At 42.8% G+C, this 18,815-nt stretch overlaps 1 protein-coding gene across 4 annotated transcripts in view; it reads right to left on the reverse strand.

The window, feature by feature from the left end:
• Positions 1 to 18,815, reverse strand: part of EFEMP2 (EGF containing fibulin extracellular matrix protein 2) — a 101,640-nt gene that overhangs the window by 42,318 nt on the left and 40,507 nt on the right. For all 4 annotated transcript variants that reach the window (XM_033953613.1, XM_033953612.1, XM_033953614.1 and 1 more), the window contains one exon: positions 2,926 to 3,147. In XM_033953613.1, the coding sequence (XP_033809504.1) occupies positions 2,926 to 3,147 (222 nt within the window). The remainder of the gene's footprint in view (positions 1 to 2,925; positions 3,148 to 18,815) is intronic.

The following is an 18,815-nucleotide window of genomic DNA, read 5'->3' on the forward strand; positions in this document are numbered from 1 at the left end:
GACAGTTACACTGGTTGCCTTTTGAAGCCAGACTATTGTTTAAGTTTGGTTGCACCTGTTTTAAAGTACTGTTTGGTATGGCTCCTAACCACTTGTCTTTATGCTTTGAGCAATACAGACCTAATAGGAATACTCGAGGGCAACGTTTGTTTACTTTTCCAACTATTAAGCATTGTTGATACAAGAGATTTTTAGATAAACTGCTCAGCTTTCAGGCAGGTAAAATGGATCAGTGGCTAAGAACCATTATTTCTCAAGCTCCCTCATATATGTCCTTCAGGAAATTACTAAAAACTGATCTATTCGAAAAATATGTAAGTTGATGTCCCAGATTATTTACTGGTAAATTATATATTGCTCTCACAACTAGTATATTTCTGCTGAATTTTATTTTATGTTTTATAGCATAATATATTCTAAGTTCAACTTTTTAGAATATCATATACTGATCTTATAGTTAGCACTTTTGACTGAATTTTATGGAATTCAAATATATCGCATTTCAATTACTTACTCATCTATTGTATAATTCTAGTTCAACTTTTTAGAATATTGTATTTTAATCATTGACTGTATATTTTTAGTATTGTATGTGAACCGCCTAGAACTATGTGGTAGGGCGGTATATAAAAATAAAATTATTATTATTATTATTATCATCCCTAATCCACTATAAATTGAATACAAAATTTCTATAAACTGCTTCAAACCCAGTACTGAGATCTGTCTATCATGACCACTAGGGCCAAACATCAAAACCAGATGAGGTATGTAGTTTATATTCTGCCTATTTTCAAAAAGAGTACTAAGCGGATTACAGAAGAGATTCCTCAAACACTAAGAGGGAACAATTATATAATTAAAATACAATTCACATCTAGATCAATACCTGAACTATTAAAACAGTGCTGTTTAATTATTACCCGGATAACGATATGTTTTTAAAACTTTATGAAACTGTAAATACAATGGTAAAAATCTAATGTTGCAATGGAAGTCTATTCCTAATTTCAGCACTCAAAAAAGTAAAGGTCTTCTCTAGATGTTTTTCAAATCTAATATTTTTTGCCGAAGACTCCCAGCTTTAAAGTTTGCACAGTTCTTGAAGATAATCAATTTGATGGTAATAAAATATATTTAATAAGACCTTCCGGTAAAAATCCAGAAAAGTCCTTATGGATCAAGCATGAAGTCTTAAAATCTACTGTCTGACATTGGTAGCCAATGCAATTTAGCCAGGAAAGATGAAACACGTTCAAATTTCCCCCAAGAAAAGATATTTCTAGCTGCTAACCAATCAGAGGTCACATAGGGAAGATATACAGAGGTTCCTTCTGTGCCAGTCAGTGGTACAACGTAGGAGATGCCTGGGGCAGTAGCACCCCCGCCCTCTTCTCCACCCCCTGGCATGCGTGCACCTTTCCCCCATACTTTTTTAACTCTTCGCCGGCACAAGCAGCATGTCCAACCTGCTGCCCATGCCAGCCTCAGCTCTCCCTCTGATGTCACTTCCTGGTCCCAGGATTAGGGTTACCAGATTTTCCTTCGGGCAAATCCGGACCCCATGGCCACGCCCACAGGCCTGCCCAATTCTGCCTCTTTCCCACCCCCAGCTCTGCCCCCAGACAGCATTCACACATGCGCGGACATGACAAAATGACATCACATGTGCGTGCATGTGATGTCACCGCGTTGCATGCAAGGATGCCCCTTCCCGACGTGATTATGTTGGAAAGCTTTTCAAAACCCAGACAAAATGCAGAGTTTTGAAAAGCTGTCCGGACCCCCGGACATGTCCTCAAAAGGAGGACATGTCTGGAGAAATCTGGACGTCTGGTAACTCTACCTAGGATGTCCCATGTGGGGCAGGGAGCTGCCATTTTGAAGATGTCTGTACTTGAGTCAGGAGCAAATGGACAAAGCTTCTGCCTCATTTAAGGGATATGAGTCTGGGTCCGGGAGCCTGGATAAGAGGTCGCAGGGTGGGTGATGGGTGCACCGTGCAACTAGACACCAAAGATTGTGATGAGGAAAAGGGGGGTTTGGAGAAGGCCACCAGACTACCACGGAAAATGTTTGTATGGGGGGGTTGGGTAGTGGGAGAGGGAGAGGGAAAGCCAATAACCTACAGGGGCAAGATTTTTAAATACATAGGCGCAGAGGGCCTCCAGACCTCGTGGAAAGAGACAGGAGGCTTGGCTGGGGCAGAACGGAGTGGAGGTGGAAAGGGTGGAGGTGGGGCGGTACGGTACCAGGTGTCCTCTTTTTTTTTTTTTTTTAAGAGAAAATCTGGCAACCCTAGTCTGAGCCCAAACATACTTATGAGAAGAGTGGATATACCTCAACAACTATGGCTGGCTTCTGAGGTACATGTGAAAGTCTTTGTATAGCATATGCTTAAAGTTGTGTTACATGAAGAAAATTCCTTTGACAATTCAGCTAGTAGGGAAGCAGAGAGAAGATCAGCAATGCCTTTCTCTCTTTTTAGCAACCCTATGTGTCCAGACTGACTAAAAGGCCAGAGATGGTTTCTCTTGTTATGTGGATATGTAATGTATGTTAGTCATAGTCACAAAAAAAGAAAAAGAGGACATATTTCCTAAAAAAAAGTTTAAACACCTGGAGGATATATCTGAAGAATCCAAATGGAGGACATGTCTTCTTCAAAGTGGATGCTCTACAACTCTACAATAGCTCCCAGAAAGTAAGAGGGACGGAACTGTATTAGGGATACTTCCTTTTTCTGCTGCCAATCAGCCAAAACTGTGGTGTTTTTCAGCACAGGTACAAGATCAGGAACAATCCAAGAACTATCCCATCTAGAGTACCAGTCAACCTGGTATCCATATCCTGATGAAATAAAGGGAATTAAGGCTGGGAACATAGTTTGAGCTGAAATGCAAACCTCTCAGCTTGGTTACTCACCCACACATGAATTACGCCCCTGAGAGTCTGGCTCGTAGCCCGGAGGACAAGGATTATATTGGCTCTCAGGCCCTGGATGAGGTGCACTGGGGGCTGGACCCTCGGCATGGACGTCATTGATGACAGATGCAGAACGAGGTAGGCAGAGGTAGCCCCCATAGTGGTTGATGCATTTCATTTCCCCCTTGCAGGCATCTGGAATCGTCGTGCATTCGTTCACATCTAGGAAGGAGCCAGCCAGGTAAGAACTGCAGACAAGCACAGAGAAACAACCTTTGCCAGCTCACTTCACTCATGCTCTTCAGCTCCCACTCTGAAACGCACACACAGCTCTGCCAGTGCAACACACTCCATGCTCCTACCCTACCCAACAGTGAATTTCCCTATACACCGCTCTGCCAATGTACCTCTTTCCTGCAGCCCCTCTTACTATTCCAGCACTGAGAAATTCCTCTGCACACAAGGACATGTACACATAAGCACACACACGCTTTTGTTAACGTCCATGCCCTGTAGCACCCCATCCTGAGACCCATAAACAGCTCTAAGAATATACTTGCTTACCGTACTCAGTCCTCATTCACATTTCAATGTAAGCCTATATAGCATGTAATTGTAAAGGCCCCTCTGGACCTTTTACCACTTTTGGAGTGGAGAAATAGCCTAATGCTTAGTGCAGTGAGCCAAGTTTCAAGGGAGCTTGGTTCAAACCCTACTGTTGCACCTGTGATCTTGGGCAAGTAACTTAATCTTCTATTGCCCCTGGCACAAAGAGAAGATTAGGTTCTTACCTTGATAATCTTTCCAGTATAAAGGAACATGAATCTTGACCAGTGGGTTATTCACCTCTACCCGCAGGTTTCTGCAGAAGGAATCATATATAGCTTTTCAGCTCCGCCTCCTTGTGTCAGTGGGCAGTCTCTTTCTTAATCTATGCCAAAGCTGTTGATCATCCCTAAAGAGGAGAAATAACAAGGAGGGCTTGGAGAACTCTTTTCTGCTCTGCAACAAAAACAATTAATTAACCCCCATGAAACTCAATACAAGCAAGGTGGGCCCAAACAAGCCACCTATCTGAGCGCATCTAGCACTCACAATTATACAGCTATTATAGGCTCTCTCACGGACTTTGCCATAGCGAGTTATCACATCACTTATTGTACTTGCTGAACAGTCAAAAACAATCATCTATATACTCTGTTAGCTTCTCCAAGGCAAATATTTGGAGGCACACATTCATATCTGAGACAGGAAGAAGGATAAATTGTATTCTGACAGGGCAGGCATCAAGACTCATGTTACTTTACACTGGAAAGTTTATCGTTGAGGTAAAAATCTAATCTTCCCTTCCAGTGCACAAGAAACATGAGTCTAGGGCGGGGCAGAGGAGTCTGCTATGAGCACCAAGAACCCAAAGCAACATCCATTTGCAACTTCACATCCACTCTGAAAAGTTTGTGGAAGTATGGCGAGCTGCCCTATAACTCTTCTCGGGCGAAACTGTCCAGGATTCTGCCCTGAAGAAGCCACACTTCTGGTGGGATGTGCTTCAAGGAGATTGGCGGCTGTTTACCACAGCAAATGTAGTCAGATGAAATAACTGTGGATCCATTTGGAAATTGAAGATGCTGGCTTCTCTGGTCCGCAGGATTGGTGATCCTAAAAGATGATCTGAAAGATGAAAATCATTTGTCACCTTGAGATAACAGAGAAAAACTCTCCTTATGTCCAGTAACTCCAAAACTTTGTCCTTTTTCTTTGAACCTGGAATGGAGGCAGCCGGACATCCTGATTAGCATAGTACGCCGACACCACCTTTGATTGAAAGGAAGGTACCATGCGCAGAGACACACTCTGCTCTGTAAATCTGAGAATGTTTCTTTATATTACAGAAACCCTTCTTGTTGAGGCAATAGCTACCAGAAAAACCGTGTTTACAGTCAGAGCCATCAGTGATGCCTCATGCAAGGGTTTGTATGAGGCTTTACTGAGGGCCCATAGCATGATATTAAGATTTCACATTAGAAATGGTTGTTGCATAGAAGGATGCAAACACAATACTCCCTTCAGAAACCTGGACACATCTAGATAGGAAGCCAAAGACAAGGCCTTTCTCCACTTGAGCCATGAGACCTGAGAGTCTTGCCATCTGCAGCTTGAAGGAGCCAACTTCCAGGGTCTTTTGAGACCGTCCTGAAGAAAGGACATGACCGTGGAAATTGGGATCTTAAAAGGCTCCACCTTCTATTCCGCACACCAGTGATGAAAGGTCTTCCAAACCTTAACATAGATTGCGACCGTAGCCAGCTTCTTAGATCATAGGAGAGTAGCTATAATCCTCTGAATATTCTTTCTGCTATAAGGCTGTGCTTTCAAGAGTCATGCCATAAGCCCAAAGCATCTGGACTCTCAGGGCAATTGGACCCTAAAAAAAGCAATGCTGGAAGCAGTAGCCAAACCAGATCCTTGTACCATGTGTGACATGGCCAATCTGGTACACAAGAATCTTAACAAGAAGCCTTCTTGCTAACCACTAAAGCCATTAGATTGAACATCGGCCTCCCCCAGTGCTTTACAATTTTTTTAAATCATTCTGAGACACAGACCACTCCCCTGGATCCAGAGACTGGTGACTGATGTTTGCACATTGTCTACTGCCACTACACCCGCTGTCAAAATGACTTGTATGTGGGATTCTGCCCAGTGAAACAACAACTGGGCTTCTAGCTGCAATGGAGAACTCTTGGTGTCTCCCTATTCATTGACATATGTCACTGCTGTGGCATTCTTCAAGAAGACCCTGATCGCTTTGTCTTCCAGGATCTTTTCAAATGACTACAGTGCTAAGCTTTGAGGTCCAATCTGAAGATGGACCATTTTCTCTGAAAAGGCAACCATCGTTCCTGAACAGACTGTCTTTAACATAGGAGAAGGCTGTGCTTTTCTTCTGGAGTCATGCAAGCTGGAGCTAAGAGATCATATTTTAGAGTTCCTGGCAATGCCAGCTCCTACGGCTTGGCATTACCTACAGATACTGGAATCGATGTTAACGATCATAGAAGTGATACCTTGGGCAAAAGCTCTTTTATGCCTTCTTCAGAATGTGCTGTTATCCTTCTGGTCTCTGCAGATGGATTTGTTCTGGATGCCATTGACCTGGACGGCAAAAGCACAGAAGTATCCATCTGCAGACCAGACATGATGTAACAAGAGGTATGCTGTCTGCCTGGTGCCAAAATCCAAGATGTTACAGAGGGCTTGCCGAGACTCGTCAAGCCTAATGACTATTATCCAATGCTGCTCATCTATATTGGCACTAACAATACTGCCAGATACCCCTGCGAATGGATCAAAAGTGACTTTGTGGCTCTGGGAGAGAAAGTGAAGCAGTCAGATGCACAGGTGGTATTCTCGTCCATCCTACCTGTTGAGGGTAAAGGCCAGGGCAGAGAAGCTCGCATCCTGGAGATGAATGCATGGCTAAGTGTATGATGTCAAGAGCATTTTGGCTATCTGGACTATGGGATGATTTTCCAAGGGCTGCTGAGCAGGGATGATGTACATCTATCAAAGAAGGGAAGAAGTGTCTTCGGCAGAAGGCTAGCTAATCTACTGAAGAGAGCTTTAAACTAGAAGTGATGGAGCAGGGTGATCAAAGCCCCCAGATGTATAAGCCCTCAGGTAAGTAAATCACTGAATACCTCTACACCACGAGTCAAACACAAGGCCTGCGGGCTGAATCCAGCCCGCCTGGCCTTTTTATGTAGCCCACGGCAACATTCCCGATCTTCCCCTTTTGAGCCCAGCGTGTCCTCCCCTCCGCACTGGTCTGACAACGCCACACCGGAAAGTCCGCTGGCCTCGGCAGCGACTCAGCAGTGCTATTTGTGGCTCCCCCTCTTGCCCTCCGTCCACCCGGGCGGAAACAGGAAGTTGCGCATCATTGAAGACAGACTGCGGCAGGCAAAAAGCAGAAGGAAAAGCCACATACAACACTCCCGAATCGCCGAGGCTGGCAGATTCCCTGGCCCGGCAGTGACATCGGACCGACGCCAGAGGGAAAGGCATAATGGGCTGTGAAGAGAGTGAGATGAAGGGAGAGAGGTTGGACCTGGGGTAGTGTGGAGAAAGAAGGGAAAAGTTACTTGAAGGGAGAACTGTTGGAAAGAGAAAGGGAGAAATGGTGGACCTGGGGGGAGGGAGGCAGGCAGACAGGGGGAGAGATGGGATGGGGGCAGTTGGGAAGAGAAAGGGAGAGAAGTTGAATCTGGAGATGGAGGGGGATGGAGAAATGTTAGGCCTGGGGGTGGAAGGAAGATGCAGTATCTCTTTTTTTTCCTTCCATCTCATTGTTCAACATCAAGGGGGGAGGGAAGAAGAACAACAGAAAAGAGACAGAGCAAAATGTTGGACCAAGAAGAGAGAGGAGGAGAGATAGAAGGAAATAGGAGAGTGGGAAAGGAGTGAGATGGGAAATGGGAGAGCTACAGAATAAGAGAAGATGGAAAATTGATAGGTAGCTGAAAATTTTAAAAGGAGAAGGATAAAAAAGAGGGCAAGATTTGAGTGGACAGAGGCAGAAAAGAAAAAAGGAGAAAAGTTGAAAAGGAAAAATCAATATGTTGGAGACAGGGACTGGAGCAAGAGAGAAGAGGAGAAAAAATGGACAGCAGACACTGGAAAGAGAATTAGAAGATAGAAAAAAATCAGAAAGAGAAACTGGGACCAAAAGCAAAATGACCAGACAACAAAAGGTAGAAAAAATAATTTTATTTTCTATTTTGTGATTAAAATATGTCAGATTTGAAATATGTATCCTGCAACAGCTGGTGTTAGACAGCAAGCGTGAACTAGTACCTAAACGAGAGGAAAAGTCTTTTTTTATTTATTTTGTAACCGGCATGAGGTTGGAGAGGTTGCATCCCTATACTTCTACTAAGACTAACCCCCAACTTTGCTGGCGCGCAGCGTGGGTTTTGGCACTGGCCATTGTTCTGACGCTCACAGAAGTCCTGTGAGCATTGGAGCCTCCACTGGCCCTGGAGCCCACAATGCACATCAGCAAAGCAGGGGGAAAGTACCTGAATAAAAAATCTGACCCATGACTTAGCCTGCGTTTTAGATTTCAGCCACTTATGTGATTTGAGTTTGACACCCCTGCTCTACATGGATGGGAAAAGGAGGCAAAGTCTGGAAAGCAGTATATACTAATGCTCGAAGTATGGGAAACAAGATTCTGGATCTAGAAGCTGTGATGAAAGAAGATGAGTTGGATATAGTGGTGATCACGGAGATGTGGTTCTTGGAGAATCATGACTAGGATGTAGTTATACTGGGCTATAATCTGTTCAGGAAAGACAGGGTAGGAAGAAAAGGAGGGGAAATAGCATTATATGTTAAAGATCATATTAAAGCCACACAATTGTAGGATCTGCAGGACAAGGAAGAGATACTGTGAATCAATTTGGAAAGAGGGAATGGTAAATATATTTACATTGGTGTGATATACAGGCCTCCTTCACAGACGGAAGAAATGGGCAGAGATTTAATAGTAGACATTCAGAATATATTTTAAAAAAGGGGATGTATTACTAATAGATGATTTTAACATGCCGGATGTTGATTGGGGTATCCCTATTACGGGGTCTTCTAGAAGTAGGAAGATCCTGGATTCTTTACAAGGAGAACTGTTTCAACAGTTGGTAATGGAACTCCTACGGGATGGGGTCACACTGGATTTAGTGCTTACAAACGGGGAAAGTGTTTCTGATGTTACAGTGAGAGATCATCTGGCATCCAGTGATCACTGCATTGTACAGTTTAATATTAAGATGGGTGTAGAGAGGGCTCATTCAAAAGCAAAAGTTCTAGACTTTTTAAAAAACTAATATTGTTCGGATGGGGGATTACGTCAAGGAATTGTTGTTTAGATGGGAACATCTGGAAGGAGTGGAAATGAAGTGGGCAAAACTGAAAGGAGTAATTGTAAGAGTGACAACCCTTTTTGTGAGGCAAGTAAGTAAAAGTAAGAGGAAAAGAAGGCTGCTTTGGTTCTCAAAAGTAGTAGCTGAGAAGGTAAGGAATAAGAGGATAGCTTTCATAAACTACAAAACATCGCAAAAGACAGGCAGAAATACCTGGAAAAGTTAAGAGAGGCTGGTCATGTAGTCAGGAAAGCAAAGATGTAAATGGAAGAAAAAATAGCAGACAAGGTAAAATGGGGAAACAAGACATTTGTTAGATATATTAGTGATAGAAAGAATTGCAAAAGTGGCATTGCGAGACTCAAAGGTGAAGGAGAGAAATATGTAGAAGCTGATAAAGAAAAGGCTGAATTGTTTAACGAATATTTCTGTTCTGTGTTCACAGCCGCAGCGCCGGGAGCAGGCCTGCAGAAGACAAATGTGAATAGGGATGGAGGGTTGTGTTCATCAGGAGCTAGCTAAATTAAAGGTAGACAAAGTGATGAGGCCAGATGGTGTACCTCTGAGGGTGCTGAAGGAACTTAGGGAAGTTTTGGTGGCTTCGCTGACTGACCTTTTCAATGAGTCTCTAGAGTCAGGAGTTGTTCCGGAGGACTGGAGAAGGGTGGATGTAGTCCCTGTCCACAAAAGTGGAAGTAAGAAAGAAGTAGGGAATTACAGGCCGGTAAGTCTGACTTCTGTGGTAAGCAAATTAATGGAAACACTTTTAAAAAAGAGAATGGTCAAGTTTCTGGAATCCTGTGGATTACTGGACCAGAGGTAACATGAATTCACTAGAGGTAGGTCTTAGGGTTCGGGATCTTTGCGTGAACAGGTAACATGGAGCATAATGATGGTTATTACTGAATACTATATATATTTTCGTGTATAGGTCCTGGGGAACAGAGCAAGCTTCCATCAAATATCCGTCAGCAGAATAATTTACAGAGTTTCAAAAAATTATTGAAGAAGCATCATTTTTTTGTCACATTAAGTATTGTATCTGAATTTGGTACTCTGAATTTTATATAGTATGAAGAGCGCTGATCGCTCTATTTTCCTTTTACTGTTTGTAACTGTTTGTCGCAGGGAGGGGGAACAGGGTGCAGAGCCTGGCAGGGAGTGAGGGGGGCTGGGCGCAGAGCCTGGTAATATATTAGTACACAATTTAGTTCAGAATGGGTTTTTTCTTGTTTTCCTACTCTAAATCTAGGGTGCGTCTTATGGCGCAAAAAATACGGTAAACATAATGCCCTAGGCTGGGTCAAGAACTGGTTGAGTGGAAGGCGACAGAGAATACTGATCAATGGAGATCATTCTGAGGAAAGGGATGTTACCAGTGGTGTGCCTCAAGGTTCTGTTCTTGGGCCTGTTTTTTAAAACATTTTTATAAGCAATATTGCTAAAGGGCTGTCAGGTAAGATTTGCCTCTTTGTGGATGATACCAAACAGACAGGATGGTGTGAATAACATGAAGAAAGACCTGGCGAAGCTTGAAGAATGGTCTGAAAATTGGCAGCTAAAATTTAATGCTAAGAAATGCAAGGTCATGCTGCAAAAACCCGAGGGAATGGTACAGTTTAGGAGGTGAAGAACTTATGTGCACGACAGAAGAACGGGACTTGGGTGTGATTGTATGTGATGATCTTAAGGTGGCCAAACAGGTTGAAAAGGTGACGGCAAAAGCTAGAAGGATGCTAGAGTGCATAGGGAGAGGTATGGCGAGTAGGAAAAAGGAGGTATTGATGCCCCTGTATAAGAGTTTAGTGAGACCTCATTTAGAATATTGTGTACAATTCGGGAGACTGCACCTTCAAAAAGATGTAAAAAGGATGGAGTTGGTCCAGAGGAAGACTACTAAAATCACAAGGCATATATGGAGACAGACTTAAAGATCTCAATATGCATACCATGGAGGAAAGCGGAGATATGATAGACGATTAAATACCTATGAGGCATAAATGTGCATGAGTCAAGTCTCTTTCATTTGAAAGGAAGCTCTGGAAAGAGAGGACATAGAATGAAGTTAAGAGGTGATAGGCTCAGGAGTAATTTAAGGAAATACTTTTTTACAGAAAGGGTAGTGGATGCACTATGTCTGAATTCAAGAAATTGTGAGATAGGCACGTGGAATCTCTTTGAGAGAGGAAGAGATAATGGTTACTGTGGATGGGAAAACTGGATGGGCCATTTGGGCTTTATCTGCCATCGTGTTTCTATGTTTTTAACTTGCTACACCTGTATCAAACAGTCTCTTCCTGACAACGTCTCAAAGCAAGGCAGATGTTATGCCTTTTGGGTCACATGTGTCTACTATCTATGTATTTTTGTTTGCCTGCTTCCCTTTCCTCCCAATGGTATCGGGACACAGACCCTTTTTCTGCAAACATTCAAGAAACTCCAGAACTTCGGCAGTCACTTCAGTGGTAGCTCATTCTGTCCAACCTCTCCAGGGGCCTACTCTTCCAGTCTCCTCTGCACCATAAAGTCCTCACAATGATGCATTACTTCTCAGCTGGGTAGCTCACCTCAATGGCCTTGGCACTCAGGGAGTCTGGTCTCTTCACAAGTCAACTCTATAAATCAACCTGCTAGAGATATGGATGATCTGCAATGCTCTTTCCACCTTTCATGATCGCTTATAGAACCATGTAGTTCTAGACATCAATATTGTAAAAAAAAAGAACCATGTAGTTCTCATATGCACCGACAATCAAGTAGCAATGTAAACAAGCAGGGAAGCACAGGCTCTCTTCCTCTTTGTCAGAAAGTCTTACAAATTTGGACCTGAGCAATAATTCACAATGCCTTCAAGGTTGTGTATCTAACGGGAAAGCAGAACACCTTGGCAGACAAATTGAGCAGACTCCTCCAACTTCATGAGTGTTCATTCCATATATCAGTTGTATGCCAGATTTTCACACTGTAGGGGACTCCCGAAGTGGATCTCTTTGTTTCCCCTACCAACCACATTACTGCTCTAGACTTTTTACTCCCAATTCTCTTGAAATAGTGAAATCACATCCTCTATGCATTCCCTCCATTGCCACTAATGAGGAAAACTCTATACAAACTTCACCAAGAGAACACCTCCATGATTCTCATTGCACCATGTCAAGCCTGGTTTCCTCTCCTCCTGCTGCAACTCACTATGCAGGAACCCATCATTCTTCCACAATTTCAAATTCTACTTACTCAGAACAAAGACTCTCTCCTTCACCCCAATCTACATTCATTAGCACTGAGAGGACCCCAAGGGGACTCTTCAACCACAGGCCCTGAAATGCTGTGCTCAACACCAAGGCCATGAGATGAGAAAAACAGGCCAAGCACAAAATGGATTCTCCTAAGGACAAAATGACAATTATAAATTTCCTTTCTGCACATCTCTGCTGGCTGAGACTAGCTGAACAGCTTCTGAGGAAATGTCCAAGAATGCTGGGGATATTTCTACAGAGAGGTGCTGGGCATCAGATAAGGGCAGCATGATGAAGCGATAGTCACAGGGTGGTGTCTGAGAAAATGACTTATGTCCTAATTAACTGATGTCCTGTGTACAAGATGCCCTGCACATATTCACTGACCACAGCACCTAAGAGGACGAAGAAAGAGGAAAGAAGAGAGGATGGGGGCCACTGGGAAGGATCAAGTACATGTCCAAAGGGTCAGCCTCAGGGACAAAGCTTTCAGGGCAAGATAAGACAGCTGTTTTCCAGCAACAACCAGGTCCGGTAATAATCTACACCAATATGTGACATGACTAATTAGAATGTAAGCAGCCAATCAATTAAAATGGCAATGTCTCTTGCCAATCAAATTAAGCTTAGTAAGTTTTCTCATGCAAAGCTGAAAAAGGATAAAAGTAACTGTAAAATGAGGAAGTACCTTAAGGTGGACTCAGAGCCCCAGACTGCTAGCAGTCTGTGGTTCTCTCCACTTCCACATTTGCTGTCTATTCATTGCACTAATGCTAAGCTGCCTTTTTCTTTATTACTTATTAAACATATATATTTGAGATACAGCAACTGTGGTGTCGGTGAGGTTATTTAAAAGCAGTGAAAGGGCCCTGTGACAGGGACATCGCGCTGCGCTCCCCTGACATTGATCTGCAGCCTTGTAGTCCTATACTTGTGTCTATTCCCAAGCTTAGAGCACTGCAGCCTAGAAAAGTTAAGCAGACTTGTGCTGCACCTTTTAAGCCTGTCCCTTTAAGAGGAAACAGAAAACTACCTTGGCTTCAAGCCAGAAGGCCTCTGGTGTGCTCATTGAGAGTAATTAGGGGGAGAGGCCTGAAATGTGTGAGCCCCTTATCCTCCAGCAAAGCTGAGCTAGAGGGGAGAGCAGGTTGGAGAGTCCAGGGGAGAAGACCTGGGAGCTGATGGAATGATTACAGTTGGAACAGAGATTTTCCTACTAAAGAATTGTCCATACTGGAGGCCAGGCACTGCAGCACAGCTTGTAACTGCAGGTCAGAGTTTCAGGGCTAAAATGGGGAAAATTTGCTGCTTTGTTTGCTGACTGTGTTTATTTTTTTTCTGTGCTGAAACCTGAGCCCTTGGCACGTGAGGGTTGCCGTTTGAAACGTGCTCAGCTGAACTGTGTAAAGCAAAGCCAGAAGCTTCATGCATTTGGGGACATTATGAGAAACTTGCCTTTTTGAATGTTTTTTTTTTCCTCTCTCTCTCTCTCTCTGTGGTTGGGGACTGGGTTTAAGAGAGAGAGGCCCAGAATTATTAAGAAGGCTATTTGGCAGTTTTCACTTTGCCTAGCATTCTGGGTTAAGCCAGTATTAAAGTTTGTTTTCTTTTCCCTGCAGGGAGTGAAAGAAAAGGATTTTTGCCTTTGGAGGTGTTTTTTTTCTGTGGCACGGGGGAGGGGAGAGGCAGAGAAACCAAAGCTCTCCTGCTCCCAGGAAGAAAAGGACTATTTGGATTCATTAGTTCTGCATTATTGTTATGGAATGAGCTGCAATATTCTTTTGAGAGTTTTGTTTTGAGCTCTGCTATTGCTACCCTCGTGGAAGGGAAATGAACTGTAATCCTGACTAGTGAGTTGTACTCCTGACCAGTTAAAAATAAGTGGCTTTAAGTCAAGCCTGAAAATAAAAGCTGAAATCTTTATTTTTCACCTTTAAAGACTGTGTGGTGTTTGTGAAACCTATCCAAGTAAAAGCCAGGTCCAGCAGTGGGCATGGGAGGCACTGAATCTTAAGCTGTATAATTAAAGTCACACACCAAACTACTCAGCCGGACAGGGCTCCAGCCGGCTCGGGGAGAGTTAGCCGTGTGTCCCTGTCACAGCTCCCCTTTCAGCACTCACAGTCTAGTATTTCCTTGATCAGGGGTGTCAAACTCAATCACATTAAGTGGCCGAAATCCAAAACACAAGCTAAGTCGCGGGCCAGACCCTGTACAATCTCCGCTCCAAAAATACTAATTATAATACCATTTTTTCCATTCATTTTTCATATATACACACACAATATAATCTTATTAACACATAATGGTAATGGTTAACCACAAAATTAAACTACACAAAACACACTGTATGCTTCTAAACATTCATTCCTACCAGAACACAGATAACCCCTATGCAAATATCTGACCAAAAACTAAAAGTACTATTATATTACAAAAAAAACCCTAAGATTTAAGATTCTGCATGCAGTACAATCCCCAGAGAAAAAGAAACAAATGTATTTCTTCCTGAGCAGTGCAAAAGATAGCAGATTAAAATGCTCAAAATTGACAATTCAAACACTAAATTGAAAATAAAATCATTCCCTCTACCTTTATCTCCCTCCCTCCATGCTGTGCCTCCTTCCGGTGGGTGTCTAACCTTCTGGCCGGGTCCAACCTGGCCATTTTATGCGGCCCGTGGTCCGATGCCCCCAGTGTTACCTTGTGTTCGGCTCCCTCCTCCTCACAGCCATAGTGTGCACGGAGCCGCGTGCATCGGCTCCTTGTGTGTCCTGCACCTGAACCGCAAGCCTTCTCTCTGATGTTGCAACATCAGAGGGAATGCTTCTGGATGAGGTGTGGGACGCGTGTTATACCTCAGCATATTACTGACATGTTCAGCATATTACTTACTGACATGTTCAGAATATTACTAATATGTCTCCTCAAGTCTGCTTATCTGACCTCCGTATCATGAGCGTTACCTTGATCTCAAAGGGGCAGTAAAGTTTGCTCATTTGAGAACCTGACTTCCTTTGCAGGCAAGCTGCTCAAATAACTAAAGACTATATCAAAAGGAAGGGGACAGTGACAAGTATCTGCTAACTTGACCTTTTTGACCTAGGAATTGCCCACACAGCCTCAAAGGGACAGTAAACATCCTAACCTCCTTGATCTTCAAAGGGACAGTGAAACCAGTCTCATGGGAAAACAATCTCTGCAAACACCTCATTCATAACCTCAAAAGGACAGTAATGCCAGATGGGACCTGAATGTTGACAAAACCACATCAAAGGGAGAGTGAAACCAGATGGAAAGCCGGTTTTCTGCAAACACCTCCTTCTGACATCCTGACCTGGGTGTTGTCAAAACACAGAACAAAAGAGCAGGACTAATTGTAACAGCAGGACCAGCTGTTTATGCTTTTACTATGAACTCCGCAGTGTGCATCCTATATAAGACCGGGATTCTGACCCTGACATCAGAATCCATGACGTTTGGCCACGTCTCACGGGACAGTCCTTTGGTCTACCCATCTATCTATTGCAGGGATTCCCAATGGTGAAGATGGTCGTTATATGGGGTCAAGGTGATGCTATTTTATATTTAATTCTTATATGTGTATAATAAAGTGTTATTGTTTATGCTTTATATTGTCTGTGTGCTTTTCTGAGTGTCACTGATCATCCCACTTGTCAGAAATTAGTGGCGGAACAAATTGGCACCAGAAGTGGGGTTGATCTAATGACGTCAGGAAAGCTAACTAGGCAACAAGGGGTTGAGGAGCAGGCTCCCAATCCCTCCATTCCAAATGGGAATGAAATTATGGGAAAATTAATGGCCACTGAGTGGTCTGTAGAAGCAGGATTGTGTGAATCCTGTACTTTTGGAAGTGGGGATCCACATGAATTATGTGCCTCCTTACAAAAGGTGAAAATCTCAAAAGGAGAAGAGCAAGAAGTAATTTCTAGACAAGGAAGGATGATTTTGTCAGACTGGAGGAATTTGCATGAAGCTAAACAGGAATTACAATTGAAATTAGAAGAGCTGGAAAAGAAAAGGAATAAACAACAGCATGCCATTACAATGCTACAATGTCAGAATAAGTTGTTAATGGATAAGGTAGAAACCTATCAAAATGTAATAGAACAGTCAGCTATGCAATATGCACAATATAAATACAAGAAACGGAGGTGGAAAGTGAGTTACAGAAAAGTTAAAATCTTAATTTATCATCTGCCGAATGATTGGAATCCAAACAAACGGGATGGGAATATTTGGGATTCAAATTCTAATAACAGTGAGGAGGATATATGTGTTAAAGGAGAACAGGCAGAAAGTTTAGAAGCAGAGCCTGTGAGGAGACAAAGATTACAGGGAAATCTGCAAACAGGAGAAAATCTAACTAGAGATAATGTTAGGGAGGATGTTAATCCACATGAAATCATGGATATGATGGCACGCTTTACACAGCAGCCTGGAGAACCACTAATACAGTGGGTAGAAACATAGAAACATAGAAAGATGATGGCAGATAAGGGCCATATAGCCCATCAAGTCTGCCCACACTATTTACCCACCCTCTTAAGTCTTCTGACCCCTTAAGTATAATTGTAATTATACTGTCACTCTACTGACCCGCTCATTCAAGTCCTAGTGACCCTATCCCTTGGCATGACCTCGTAGGGATCCCACATGGGTATCCCATTTGTTCTTGAAGTCTGGGATGCTGCGTGCCTCGACCACCTGCACTGGAAGCTTGTTCCAATGCTCGATCACTCTCTCCGTGAAGAAGTACTTCCTGGCGTCTCCACGAAACTTCCCTCCCCTGAGTTTGAGCGGATGTCCTCTTGTGGTCGAGGGTCCCCTGAGAAGAAAGATATCATCTTCCACCTCGACCCGTCCCGTGATGTACTTAAATGTCTCAATCATGTCAATCATGTAGTTCGGGTGCAGGAGCTGGGCGCAGCAGGGATTATGTTAGATGCCACAGATGCCCCTAAATTTGTTCAAATTAGTCAAAAAGTAGCAGTGCAACATGCGTTGCGGGAGGATCCTTATCCTGCAAAAATTGCCCAATGGTCTTTATTAGAGATAATTAGTAGGGGTGTCACGAGGCGATATCCACTTGAATCTGATTGGCCCTCAAATGGTAAGATTTGGTATACATTAAAAGATGCTCAAATGAGAATTAAGGAGGAGTCTATGAAGGCAGCCTTAGTAATAGGTCACGCTGACACATATATGTCATTACTTTTTACTGAGTCCATGAGAAATAAAATTATTAAGTATGTTGCACCGGCATACAAACAGGTAATGATAACTTTGTTGATCAATCAAATAGACAGGACTATTTTGGAAGCCTTAGAAGCGATCCGACAGTTAGGAGATCGGGGGGACTGGGGACCTCAAAATACTTTTGATAAAAAGAGAACAGGACAATCAAATTCAAACAGGGCTAAGCGGGTGTCTCGGAGGAATATGTTTTTGGCATTAATAAAAGATGGTGTAAAGAGGGAAGAAATAGATGGAAAAGATACAAGGACATTATGGGGAATGTACAAAAGTAGAGGACTGGGAAAGAAATCTATGCCTCAAGCACAAGTGAACAAAGGAGAGAGGGAGGATATTTGGGTGCCAACGGCTCCCCCTGAGGAAACTGCTTCCATTCTTTATCCTGATTTAAAAGGATGGAAGTGTTGGGAGGATCAATAATGTGAATGCCGAGCCTCAGTGTGTGCCTGGACCAAATTAGAACAGTGTCCACAGGTAGAGATAAATATTTAGTAGAAACCTGGGGAGCAACAGGTACAAGCTGTAGTGGACGCTGGGGTGTAGGAATATAAATATCAGGATTGGGGGGAAAATTATACAAGCAGGAAGAAAAAATTTTACAAATTTTAAAATTGGACAATTACCAATTTGGGAATATACTGTATTAATCTATGGGATTCCTTGCCAGATATCCAAAAAGGGTTAACATGATAGCTTTCCGATGGAATCTATCGTTTTAGTAAATTGCCAGACATTCCTATGAGATCAGTAGTGGTGGGGAAACCAATAATAGTACCGATCTCCACAAAAATTGTAAACATGAACCAATGCATTTTTACTATTCCTATAGTGGAGCAATGCCCAGAACAATTTGCATTCACTTGGCAAGGGAGGCAATATACATATACCAGACTATCACAAAAATACTTACATAGTCCCTCTTTCTATCACAAGATTAAAGCAGAAAGTGGGCAAAAGGATGCCGAGAGGTGATAGAGAAAGCTAAACTTCCCTTCTCCCCAAAGTAAAAAACAGACTTGGGCCTTTTTGGATTTTGGAGGCAACATATTTCACATCTGGGGTAACATATGGGGTAGGTTGGACCATAAAAAAGTAGAAATAGGACAATAAAAAAGTAGAAATATTGCTAAGTGACCTTTATAATGAATAAAGTTTTGTTAGATAGTATAAGGAAGTTGCACTCCAAGTAATTTTGCAAATGTGTCTTTTACCTCAAACACTAATATTGTGAACCACTGTACCTGCACGTAAACCTCTCTTGTATATTTTATAGATTAATACTTCCCTGCTTGCATTCTCTTACGATTGTGTGACAGAGCTTTGAAATGGAAGAAAAATAGAAAAGAAGACCAGTAAAACTATATGGAGCAATTAACTTAAGTTTCTATCTCTCTTTCTTTTAGAAGCTTAGTATCCAGACATGGTCCGGAGAACCAATTTCACTGTGCCACAT

This window comes from Geotrypetes seraphini, chromosome 8, assembly GCF_902459505.1.
Source record: "Geotrypetes seraphini chromosome 8, aGeoSer1.1, whole genome shotgun sequence".
NCBI classification, from domain to species: Eukaryota; Metazoa; Chordata; class Amphibia; order Gymnophiona; family Dermophiidae; genus Geotrypetes; species Geotrypetes seraphini.